At 46.2% G+C, this 13,629-nt stretch overlaps 1 protein-coding gene across 1 annotated transcript in view; it reads left to right on the top strand.

Annotated features, from left to right (window-relative positions):
• LOC126916261 (neurogenic locus Notch protein) overlaps positions 1–13,629 on the top strand; it is a 178,747-nt gene that overhangs the window by 55,714 nt on the left and 109,404 nt on the right. The window contains exon 3 of the mRNA XM_050721841.1: positions 12,063–12,334. Within this exon, the coding sequence (XP_050577798.1) occupies positions 12,063–12,334 (272 nt within the window). The remainder of the gene's footprint in view (positions 1–12,062; positions 12,335–13,629) is intronic.

Here is a 13,629-nt window from a genome sequence, read left to right on the forward strand (position 1 = left end):
GCCGTCCTCTACGAGGTTTTTCGATCTAACGATAGAGTTGCGTTATACGTACGACTACCGTCAATCGTCTCGAATAACGGTAACGTTCGTACGAGCGTAATCTCGAAGTTCGACACGACCCAACTGACAGCCTCGTCCGTGTAATTCCTCGGATTTTCAACCCCCATTCCCGGAGATTAACGAAACTACTAAGTGACTAACGAAAGTGTCGTTTCGAACGAACCGGTTTATCGGATCGAAGGCACCGAACGAAGAAGATGAAACGAAAATTAGTATATCTGTTTTATGGTAAACGAATAAAACGACAATTCCAAAGCGACACATAAATCAGAAACGATTCGTCCGGGAAGTCTGTATTAGCTCTGTTAGCTTCGAAACTTTTAACGGCTGATTTCCAGTTTCGAAACGTTGGACGCGATAAGTGGCGATGAAGCTGCGATTGGTTTCGAAAAAAGCATCGTCCTGTCCTCGCGTTTAAATCGTTATCTTTGCTTGGAACGCGGGTCCCACTACTCGTACTCGAAAGCGAGCGAATAACGGATCACGCTTGCTACGATGCAACTTTCTCTCGCTAATTAAACGCCAGTTTAGGGATGTACGGTAGAATTCTATTTACGTTATATCGTACGAGTATAAACCAGTCGAGAGACAAGCTCGACGAATATCAAGCAAGCAGAGCGTGTATCTCGATTTTCACACGAAATTTTTCTCTCACGTTTATGTCGTTACGTCGAATGGAGTCTGGACGACCAACTGCGTATCCATTAACAGTCGTAACGCGCTCTCAGAATGTTAAACTTAATGACGTATCATGAGCCCATTAGCTTATCAATGAGCAACCCCTTCGGTATGGGGGAATACGAAAATAAACCGTAGAACCCCGTGAGAATTCACCCACCTTTCTCTGTTCCCTTTTTCCCCAGTGTGCTACATACCTTCTCACACTTAACCGCGTTAAAAGCAGACGGGCTTGCGTTACACATGGCACTAATCGTCGTCGTCGTCGTCGTCGTCGTCGTCGACGACAAGGACCGTAAGGGCAAGTGATAAAACGTATTCCTCGTATTACGCTCGAAGAAACATATGTAAGGCGTTATGCCTTTAAAAAGCGGTCAGAGTTTGTTGTTGAAACAAACAACCATACAGTATCTTACGTCACGTACTTTTTTAGGAGAATCTAATTTATGAAAACAAATAATATCTTCTACCTTTACGGAAGCGTTTGCTTGATATAACATTCGTCGCTTTGAAAATTCGAGTAAACGTAGCGAAAGGTAAATTAATTTTAAAAGTTGCTCGAACGCTACAGATTTTACTTAGAATTAGTACGCAAACTACATCGAGTTTAATCTTTTCGTCGTTTCTTATTTCGCGCACGTTTCAAGTCTTCTTCGATGGAATACGAAGGATCATACATACGCTTTCTTTATTTTCTCTTGGAAAAATCACAGCGGTGCAACTTGGTATTCTTGCCGAGAACGTTCGATCGCTACGAGGCAAAGTAACGAGGTGGCGACGTCAGTGCCAGGCAACGATCTAGATCCAATCTAACGCTTTATCTTCCCCGTTGCGTTATCTCGGGTCGGTATAATATTTGAACAGGTTCCACGCGACATGCTCGCGCGATCCGTCAGTTTTCCAGTTTTGTAAGCATGCTCGCGCGCGTTCTCTCGTTGCAGCTGCGCGAGACACGAGAAACTCCGAGCTCATGGCTGAGCTGCGGTCATCCGCCATGTCACCGCGCGTCGCGCGATAAAAAACGTAACGCGGCCTTTTTCTCTTTTCTTTTTTCAAAAGAACGATCCTTTTCTCCGCAACGTTGTTATCGTCGTCAACATTAACGTCAACGTCAACGTCAACGTCATCGAGGCCGCGTTTACGATCGACGACCGCACGGGCCAGAGAACGAGGGTTTCGTTTCAAAAACCGCAGAGAGAACACCGACGCGTTGCATCGCGTCGTTCCAAGCTCATGGGAACACGTTTCGTTCTTTCTTTCCTTCTGTTTGGATTCCATTCGATCCACGAGACCCTCGCAAAAATGCTGCGGTAATCCCTAGTTGCCATCTTGTCGAAGATATTCTGAGAAAAGAGGCATTTCTCTCTCTCTCTCTCTCTCTCTCACTCTCGCCCGTGCTACTTTGCTTCTTTTCGAAACGTAAACTCTGATTTGGATCGATAAACAAACATTACGGTCAGTTGGTTTATCGATCGATTTATCGATAAATTAATAAAACAAAGCGGATGCCAGACGGTAGGCGCTAATCAGCAGTTAATCGATAATCATCGGCGTTTTAGGTAATTGGATATTCGGACAAACAAGGGGTTTTCTGGTGTATTTACGAAGCACGAGCTTCCCCGTAGGAAATAAGCAGCTCCCGAACCCGCAGTCACATTACCCACGTGGGAAGCTTCACTTACTCTCTGTTACCGCTTTCTCATTCATAGCGTTGACGAAGCACTTGGCTACCTCGTCCGTGTATATCGATCGTCCTTGCTTCGAACGCAGAATGGTCATCGATCCTGTCAAAGAAATCGGACGCCTGTTCTTTTGTTCCCTGTCGCGCGATGAATCGATCGTAAAGAGACACGTGGTTGAAACGTTCGAGCATCCGCTTATTACGTGCTTACGATAATCGTCCGCTTTGACTTTTTAAAGGTCCGTGCTTATGAGCCTTGGCCGTTACATTCTTTCCACGTTCCTACAAAATAATATAAATTTATACGTTTCTTTATACGATCGTTGTCTCATCTTTGAAACTAACGCGATAAATTAGCCTTCTTACGAATGATTCGGCGTATTCGAAACCGTCGATTCTAAATTTCTTTCCCAATAGATGGTGAAAAAATAATTTAGTTCGACGGAATAGTCGAACGCCGGTGGTAGGTGAGTATCCTGAAGCTGATTACCAACTAGTATCGTATTTCTGTGTTTAACGTCGATGCGTCAACGGACGGGATCAAACGGATACGAGGAAACGCTGTTTCCGTTTCGTTCTCAACGGATCGTTTGCAATTTACCACACGTTGCGTAAGAAAGGTCCCAAGACCAATTGCAAAAGCACGCGTATCGCGAAAGGAGAAAGAGCGTACGAACGGTTGCGATTTAATTAACACGCAGTGTGGCGATTGCTCAATCGAGAAGTATGCCTGGGTTGCCGAGCTCGGTCCCTACACACGTTGGTCAACGAGCAGTCACGATCGAATCGCGACATCTTTCGATTCCCTCGGATTCTTATCTCGTTGCTTAATTGATCGCGTCCGTTGACCCTTAATTATTCGACGATCCGCCTCGGATGACCCTCGATCCGCAGCCAGCCCTTCTCTCTTTTCCTTGCACAGCCGATTCCGGCGATCTCTTTGCCTCCTACAGCCTCCTACACCTTGCCACGCTAGGAGAAACGGCCACGTTCTCTGTCGGTGACGCTGCCGGTCTTAATGGATGCTAATTCGACGACCGTATTGCGGTGCCGTTTCTTAATTAGCGGTCCTCACGAGCGCCGACTGCGATCAGTGTCCCGAGCTAATTACACGCTTCTAGATCTTTCAGTTGCTCCCATCGGTCGCGCTGTTCGCCTCCTCGCTTTTTCCACCTAAAGTTACGACGTTTTCTGGTCGCTATGGCCTTTCCAGAGTACGTTGGTTCGGTCGATGATAGGGTCCAGCCAGCATCGAGGAGAAAAGAGTTTTTGAGGGGCCGAAGAAGCCCCTCTTGGAGGGAGGGTGGGGGGGGGAGAAGAGAGAGAGAGAGTCGGTCCATTAACATTCGGCGCGGCAAATTACAAGCCGAGACACTAATGGACCCAGCACGGGCGGTCCTCCGTCCATTGATGGTGGGTGGTGATGGTGATGGCGATGCTGATGTTGATGCTGATGCTGATGGTAGCGACGCGGTGTGGTACAGCGGTGACTGGTGGCGGTGGTGGCGGTGGTGACGATGGTGGCGATGGTAGCGATGGTGGTAGTGCCGGTGTTGCTGCTGGTGCTGGTACTGGCAGTTGCGATGCCGATGTAGGTGTTTACCTGGCACGTCTTCCTTTCTTTCTTCTCCTCTCTATCATTTTGCGGGACCAAGTCGTTGAAGACGAGTTTTCGCGACACCGCGGTCTTCTTCGAAAACGTCCGCGATAGAACCCGCCCCCGACATCAGTCGGTCTTGGTTTTTTCGAGCTTCTTCTTTCCTTTAAATCGAACCCGTTATATCCCGCGATCGATATATCGGTGTATTAATTCGCGAAGAAGAAATCGTAGATCGAATAAGCGGGGGTAAGCGGTTAGTTGGCGCGTCTGTGTGTATCGACGATCGGGGTTTCGATATCGGTCGATCGGCTCGCGACGAAAAATTAGCGTCGTTTCGCCGAAACGGGCGGAGCTCTCGCGTGGTCCAATGCGGACACGGAGCGCGATTGGTCGTGTTGTTCGCGGTGGCTGGAAAAACTGGTGGTACGGTGCGCAGTCACTGTCACTGGCGTAAAAAGCATCGATATCGGGAGCGAACGAGCGGTTAATGCGAGCGACCAAGCGTGTTGCTGGCCCAAGAGCCAGCGTCGCGTCGCGTCGCGTCGCATCCCGTCCCGTCCCGTCCCGTCTCGTCGTTCCATCGCGTTCCTTTCCTCTTTCGCTTCCCTTCGTGATCTCGGCTTCTTGCGCATCTGCTTTTTACTTCGCTCCTTCGAGTAATTCGAGCTCGTGCCAAAAGAAGTCGGGGAATTTGCCGCGGCCGAATGCGCTCGAATTCGATGGTTCCGCTCCCAAATCCGGCCATCTCGCTGACTCTCGCTCGCCAGAAACGTCGTTACCTTTATTCGTTCTCCGCCGTTTCTTATTAACCTCCTTCCCGCTCACGTTCTCTTTACCTTTCCTCGTTCGCGGATCTCGCCGCGTCTTTTTTCCCCTTTTCTCTCGGTACGAGACACCGTCGTGGACAGTAGTAGTCCCTCCGCGCGACAAAAATTCATTTGCCCGTGACGGCCGATATATCCGAGTAGATTGGACGAGGCGCTGTGACGTTGCACGTTCAAGCTGCAGTTTCACCTAACATCTCGCAGAGATAGCGCGATAATGTCAATCTTTTTTACCAACCACCACCGACCATCAGTTTCTTACTGTTTCTTACTGTTCTTACTGAAAGTCACAAAATTGTCGTTTTGCTCGTACTTGGTTTTCCGTTCGTCCGCCACTGCGTCGCGATTCCGGACGTAAGTGGACGATTTCTCATAATCCGTTTTCCATTTTTTTCATCTCTCGTTCACGTTCCCTTCGTTTCTGACCGAACCGGCTACAAACGACGGAAATTCGATTACGGTACTCGAAGAGTTTCCGAGACTAAGAAGCGAAACAACCGGAAGGAACGAAGCGATTTCAAATAGACGTCTCTTCGGTCGAGCACGATATCGAATAACGAATGTCGGCGATTCGTTGTGCTTTATTCCAGATAAAGTGCATCAGCTCGAGGAGAGAAATTGATCGTCGTTTGCTCGGGTAAAAAGATGAAATAGAATTTTTTTAAACGAAAGTTTCTTATTGTAATTAGCGATGTAAGATCAACGCGATGTTCATCGTCGAACGAATTCTATTCGAATCGATATCCATAGACGTAAGTACATGTTCCGTACATTGTACGAATCGTCTTCTACCTCGTTTCGCTTTTAAGATCGACTTGGCCCTTTCCCGTAGCGAGTTTCAAGTTTAAATCGACCGTGCCACGTAACGGTAGCGTCTGTCGCTGAATCGTCTCGGAGAAATTTCCATGTTTTCTGACCAATTAAGCGTCGCGTCGATCGATCGCCGGATTCGTTCACGACGCGCTGTGCAAAGCCCAATTTCAGATGCCCGTTTAGATAATGTCGCGCGTGTGGAGAAAAACCGCGCGAGCCCATTCGTCATGCCTTAACGCGACGAAAGAAAGAAAAATCAACGGTAGGGACAGGAGTAAAAGGGTGGGGCGCCGTTGGATTTACGAGGCAATTTTCGGCAAGCGATCCGTTAATTTGCGGACGATACGTGGCGATAAATTCACGGAAATCGCGGTTATCGATCTTTCTTATGGGACAGCGATCACGGAGGGAAGCAAAGCCGGCACGAGACCCACGGATCTCATTAATTAATAACCCACGCGTCTTATTAATTGGCCGCGAACCAACTTAACTCCTACATCTTCGGATAATGCTCGACAAATTCTTTTCGCCGAAGCAAAGCAGGGGAAGAAGATTTTCTTACGCGGTTACCTGTATCGAGTTCGTATTTAGGAAAAATGTTGTTACGTATTAATGGCAAATTGAAATTTATACCATAGAGTCGACAACTCGATATACGCGACGCGCGTTTGTTCGCGTTAATGAAAGTTTAATTTATCGTGTGAATAGGAGGCGAGAACTAGGAAGAGACCACGGAAATTGACATGGAACCAGCGCGGAGTTTACACTCCCACGTAGCGGGATACATGATTCATCGGCATCCTCTTAATTGTCTTATTTGGTCGAGCGAAAGTAAGCAAAAATTCCACCGCAGCCTGCTATATCGACCAACGAACGGAATTACGCGCCACGCGCGTTTGATCGTCGATCGATCGCTTTCCACCTGACCGTGTCTCTATTCTTCGTGTTTGCTTGTTTGCCCAGAAGATTTTCGGGCCTCGTAGATAATGGTTCTAAATGGGCGGTAAAATACGAGACATCGTAGACACGCGAAAGATAGGTTCCTTGTTTGACTTATCAGTTAACGCGTACCTGTATAACGTATCACCTACTGTTACTTATTCGCGGAACACGTTAATTCTCAACAATTACAATCGATGGTTTCCGATTCGATCGTACGATTGGCAAACAAATTATACGATCGGATAATAATTCTCAGGATAGTATTGCCCTGTTTTACGATTCGTTTGTTTGTAATTTCGATATGATATCAAAGTTACCGCGAAGAACGCGTAATTTCAGATTAATATCGGAATATAACAAGGCGTAAACTTGAAACTATAATCGCGCGAGTTTTCCAACTTTGCCAACTCTCGCGAGAATTCAAACTCTTTTAAACGGATTATTATCGCTTGATCGATCATCGACGCTTGTTCCGGCTGATTTATCAGACTTCGAGCTGTCGGTCTGCTAACTGACGAATATAAAAACGGAAAAGCATCGATGACTTTCCAATTTTCCATGATTCGCGAACAAATCGCCGAGTTTCGCGCGGAATCCGGATACAGTGCGTAGCTACCGTTGTAACTATGTGTAGTGCCGTTGCGGATCCTGAATACAACATCGTGAATTGTTCGTTGTATCGTGAGAATGAACGATCCGATCGATTCGATGGTAGATGCGTATTGTAAAAACGTATCTCGTGAGATTTTTTCTAAATCCTGTAAAGTATAAATTATAAAGCGTGGCTCCTACGAGCTTATCGCCGGTTGTAAATCCCTTATTGTTAGAAGCGACGTTAGGATCGACTAAAATGAAAGGATCGACGGAAGATTGGATCGTGATGGTGCGCGATCCTTGTAACCGAGAGTTTCGTTTAGTTTCGCCTAACTCGTTACAGCGTAGAATTTCGAATTTCAGAATCAGTAGAAAATCAGCGTCTTCTTCTAGCCGTGAAAGATTTTACATTGTTCTACGTCGATTCCAATTGCTTGCTTCTTCTCACCTAGCATTTCGCAATTTTGTCGACTCAAATTGTACGACGTAGCAGACAAGAGGAACGCGTAACTGCTAATTGCCAACATCGAATAACAGTATACGTAACTTGTCGATGTGTACTAGATTTGAAACTAATATCCGTGTGCCGATCTTAAACTCTACGGCAACGAAACTCTGCCAATATATGCATCGATCTAACGAACGAGGAAACGAACAGGTGCTTCGCATTCTGCAAAAATCGTCTCTCGCAAAATTATCGCGGCGGAAATCCACGAACGAGACTACCGCACTTTTTCCCGCGAATCAAACTTTCTTGCAGCGTGTATATCTCCACTTGCCTGCCATTTTCGCGTAAACGTCGCGCAAAGCGCAATCGATCTGGTATCGACGGCTATTCATCGTGCTCCCGCCATAATTCTCTGTTCCCGGTCGTTGGTCGCAGCAGAGACAGCGACATATCGGTTCGAGACATTCCGGTCGTGGGTATACAATTTACGGTTCACGGTTTCCAGTTTACAGTTTACGGTTCACAGTTTACAGTTTACAGTCTACAGTCCACAGTTTACAGTTTACAGTCTACAGTCTACAGTCTACAGTCTACAGTCTACAGTCTACAGTCTACAGTCCACAGTCTACAGTTTACAGTTTACAGTTTACAGTTTGCAGTTTACAGTTTACGGAGCGATGGCAAGCTCTGGATGGTGATTCTGCAGCAAATACAAGTCGTCCTTCCGTTCTTCCATCTGCGAGATTTTCTTGCTCGTGGACGCGTACGATCGATCCTTATGGGCCGAACCGCGATCTCGCCACATATAGAAACCCGAACGAAGAAAGGGGAATCCGGGAGAAACGCTTCGAGCACGAAGAACACCTGGGTACGCGGTCCTTTACGGTTTCGATTAATTCCTCTCTGCGGTTTTCTTTTTCGTCCGCTCTTCTTCTTTTCCTTCCTCTTACCGAGAAATAAAAGAAATCGCCAGCAAGTGATTAAACATTTGCAGTCAAGACGAAAGAAACGCTTTGGTATTTGATAAGAGCGAACGCGTTTCCAGAGCGGACAGCTCGATGATTACGCGGTTGGGCAAAAATCGATCGATCGTCCGTCTTCGAGCAACTAACTTTTGGTATTTTGGTAGGCTGTTTGTTACGTAACGACGAATATTACCCTAAAAGCTAAGAATCAAAGCTAAGAATTATTTTTGCAGTTTTATATAACGTTTAGCTCGAATCTTTTCTCTTACGCCGTACATCACGTTATCGTTTCGTAAATTTTTAAATCTTCTACGATCGCAAAAGATCGGTGCAAAAACACGAAATAGATTCTTTCCCATTTCGAATCGCCTTAATTCCTTCTTATACATTTCTAGCCACGCGTTTACAATCTTTGAACGACATTTGGCGTCGATGCTTTCCGATTTCGGTCGATTAAGCCGAAAAGCTTCGTAAATTGGCTATCCTGATTGAATTTTAATTCCAAGTTATTCGCTCGCGTTAGCGGGAAATGTTTTAAAAATCCTTCGTTTCGCCGGATAGAGAAACGTGAAAATTTTCAACTACGAGTCCGATTATCGCGCCGATAATACAAACTTTAACGAGTGTACGCGTTTATGCCTCGTAGATCGCGATTGATACGCGTTATGCGCACGCACGTCGAGCGAAATAAATCTTGTTGGGTGTCGTGAAGCTGCCTGGATACATCCACGTTGCCCATTATAATTATCAGAGAGAATGGTCAACCATAAAGTGGCTTCGTTTTATCTTCTCTTGAACAACGTTGCTCCCTTCGAGAAGCACAAAGCAGAATGACGATACTACTGGACTGGACGGAACTTTACTGCCCGTCGAGTCTCTGATTGATACATGCTGCGCGTACACACCATTCTTTGATGCAATCGTATTCGCCTGTAGACGTAGACGCAGACGTAGATGTAGATGTAGATGTAGATGTAGATGTAGATGTAGATGTAGATACACGTAAATACACGCGAGGCAACAGTAGCGTACTTGTTGGACTAGCGACACGTTGTTAATCCCACGTTTCCAGAGTTATATAAAACAGTATCGTCCCGTGTCGGAGAAAGTCGAAACGTTCGCTCGTTTGAAACAAGGTTCGGCTAAAAATGAGACAAAAGTAAATAAATATTTCGACGTGTAAATAAATAAATCGTCTTGTCTATAGAATGCCTTTAGATGGCAAGCGACAGGGAACGCGCATTTTCGCTAAATCATAGGACGCGTGCGTCCCACATTCGTTAATAAAGTACACGATAGTGTAATTACAGTGTACTTGACACGATATCGTAGCGAGACGGCTGCGATCGTACCGGTTAGATCAGCAGAGTACATGATATAAAATAAACATTCTACTTTACACTGTGTTACGTAAAAGATTATTTTATCGCTCCGATGCAACTTATTTAGTAATTTCACAATTTTATGAAAAAATATTCGGTCGAGTTTTCATTTATCGGAAAAGAATGATCGTATCCGCGAGAAGAATACGATACGAGAATTTCGAGGATTTGGCTTTTTGCAAACAACTGTTAATCGCAAGACAAAGAGAAAGTAGAGCGAAAAGAATCGATAAGATTCGCGAGGATAGATTCGATCGAATATAAAATATGAAACGAGAAATCGGTCGTTTCGAAGCGCGGTAAACCAGGCGATCTCTCGCTTGCCTACCTAGAAAACGTAAAAACGAAAAGTTCCACGAGCAACTCGATTCTTTGTAAAATAACGTGTCCCTTAGGACGTAGACGATGATACGTATATGCGATACATATACGTATACAAGGTTTTTCTAGTCGATGGCGAGTACCGTGGTGGGTACCGCCGCGTTCGGTTCGTTACGCTCCTGGCTGGCTTAGAAGGGAATATTCACAGATAGAAGTCAATAAATCCAAGCGATGATGCTCAACGTGGCCTGCTGCTGGCTGGACCGGACCGGTAGTCGAGAAGAAACTCGCTGCCGGCGAATAATGGCCGTGGAATCGTCGCTTCCGTTTATAGAGATACCGGCTGCGGCCTTCTAAGCGCTCGCATACGCGATATCCTCGATGCAAGAAGTCGGCGGAGAAGTTGCGCGCGAACCAACTTGCGACCAGCTGCACTCTCGACAACGGCCACTCGTTTTACGGAGAGTTCCGTTGGTCGACGTAAGTAAGATTACTCGAAAGTAATAATATTCTCGATGGCTGATTTCGAATCGACCGAACATCGACAAATGTAATTTTACCTTGATATCCGAAGAAAAGGATCGCTTCGTTCGTGTTTGTAAATTTCGCTTTATCGTATCATCGTTCTAAGCGTAGAATGGTTAACGCGTAAAATCCGCGTGGATAACGATACGCGATCAACCTAAGCCGGATACGTTTCATCTCGTTCGAATAACTCGAATAACGTACGACTTATCTGTGAGATCGAATACGAATTCCATGCCACGCGAAGCGAAGAAACTGCGATTCCGTCGCATTCTACTACAGTCGAGGTGAGCGAGTCATTCTGCTCGGTAACAACTCGCTCCAATTTGTCGAGTGTCCTTAGAAAATACCAAGGGAATATTCGATTCGATCGAGCCAGTCGGACGAACGTGTACTCGATTCATCGGAGAAAAATTCTTCCGATCGCGCAACGACCAAACGAGGCGCTAGTTACCCTTAAGGGGACTCGTTTCTCGGTTCTTCCTATCGACGGTTTCTCGCGAAACCGAGTCTGATCCATCAGGGAGCACGATGCGAGTTCTCGAACCAACGATCGTTGCGAACCGGTAGATAGAAAGGCGTTTCTTTATAAAGCGTTTATTCTCTGCAGGGCGCTGCGCTGTTTCAACTTTACCTTTGCGGATCGCGTCGCAGCCAACGAGCCTCGTGGAAAGCTCGTGAAACATTTTGCGGTTTCCTTCGGGTTATCCTGCCGAGATTCTACAGTTGGCTTCCTGCCGACGGAAGCGAACGATTACGCGAAATAATAAAGGAAAGGTTTAATTAGGGGCTGCGCAGAAAGAAACGGAATGCGTGCAGTTACAGTTCGCCAAGATGAAAGCGTTTCCGTGAATAGACCCGACTTTTACGACAGTTTCGGCAGAGCGCGCGAGCGTGGGCGCCCAGATATAACCTGAAATTCGCGCTTGCGGAATGTAACGACACGCGTCAGTGTCGGCAAACTTCCTCGAAGGATCGGGCTCTTCCGTTTTCCAAATCTTTTTTGTGGAAACTTTGACCGCTCTTATTTCTTCCGTTCTTATCGCTTAGTAGGAGCGAGAACGTAGAATCCTTTCTTCCTTTCTTCTTCGCCTTCCATCTCCAGATCGACGCCTTCCAGCGAAACATTCGTCCTTCTTTCCTCGTGAATTATTAGTTCTAAAAAAAATAATTCGTATCGATTTCTATCTTCAACTTTGCTGATGCATATTATTTTTACGCTGTTACAGATGCACGTCGAAATACGTGGGAGAATACTGTCAACATCTGAACCCGTGCCACACGGGACCACGCTGTCAGAACGGTGGTTCGTGCAGGGTGAAGGAAAGTAGCGGGGGTGGCACACCTTCGTTTACCTGTTCCTGTCCTGTCGGATTTACCGCGAGCCTGTGCGAGATACCGATCGAGAACGCGTGCGACTCATCTCCGTGTTTGAACGGTGCCACTTGCAATCTGAAATCGCTCCGTGAATACGTTTGCACCTGTGCCACTGGATACACCGGTAAGCATCTCTTGGCAATTTCATTCTCAAAATCGACCAAAACAAAACAAAAAAAAAAAAAAGAAAAAAGAAAAAAAGAGGCGCTTCGCGACGTAACGAAACGGCAGATTTTTATCGAGAAAAAGAGTTGTACGCGTAATCCGACTCGTTCTCCAGTCACGGTATTTTTTCCAACAACTTTACAAAGTAGGCTTCGCACATTTATCGTGGCACGATTATAACGTTGAAACGTTAAACGCCACGTACAAAACGATATACGGTAATCGAGTTTAAATTTAGATCGGAAAACGAAAATAGCTTGAAAACAAACGCGAATCCAAATAAACGCGTTCCATGCGGTAATAAAATAAAATACAATTAGCCGCAAGAAAAAAGAAAAGGAAATTTAGGAAAAGGGACGCGATAGGTGAAGACGATTGGAGAGAGATGGACGGAGTAAAACGAGACGAACGAACAGCGGCGGTGAATCAACAGGTACCTTACGCGTACTTACTTACGTAAAAGGTCGTCGATGGACCGATCGAAGAGATAACCGCGGTCGTCGATGCGTTCAAAGGCATTCGTTGTGTCGGGTTCTTCCTCGAGAGAAACACCCGAAAGAAATTGGATTCGTTGGCGAATTTGTTCGCATGGTGGAAGTTTCGGTGCGTAGCCAAACGGGTATTTTTTATGGGCTGGCTTTACGCAGGCGCACGTGCTCTCTTGACAAATTCGTGACGATGTAAGAAGGAGAAAGAGAAACGAGGACGAAAGAAGAGGAAAGGAAGAAGGAAGAAAAGGAGAAGCTTGCCAGCCGGATAATTGGCGGAGAGCGATACAGCGTTTCGCCGCGGCGGTACCTTTGGGCCAGTGGTTCTCACGCTTAAACTACCAATTTCCCTGCTTTCTGTCTTTAAATCGGCAAAGTGTAGTAAAAATCTCGAGAATCCTGCGAAACGCAAAACGGTTACCGTCATTTGGATAAAAAAATTAGGAGATGCGAAGAATTTACATACGTAATTCGATTGCTTTCGTTACCTTCGTCTCGACGAGGGCAGGGTTATTCGTTGATAACGCGAAATCGTCGGAGAACCACCGACCATTGCCAGCGAGTGCGCGAGATCGCGCGCAGATTCAGAGGCAACGACATCTTAGATTCGGCAGAACGACGAACGACGACTCTGGCGATTAGTTTCGCTAAGCGGTGACCTTCGAGAGCCGAGGAATAAGATTTTACGTAGATCTTAGATAGCAGGACTTTGTCGCCGTCGTCGCCACCGTTTTAAACGATATCTCTCTTCTCGACCGGACGCGAA

The sequence above is a fragment of the Bombus affinis genome, chromosome 5, assembly GCF_024516045.1.
Source record: "Bombus affinis isolate iyBomAffi1 chromosome 5, iyBomAffi1.2, whole genome shotgun sequence".
Taxonomy (NCBI): Eukaryota; Metazoa; Arthropoda; class Insecta; order Hymenoptera; family Apidae; genus Bombus; species Bombus affinis.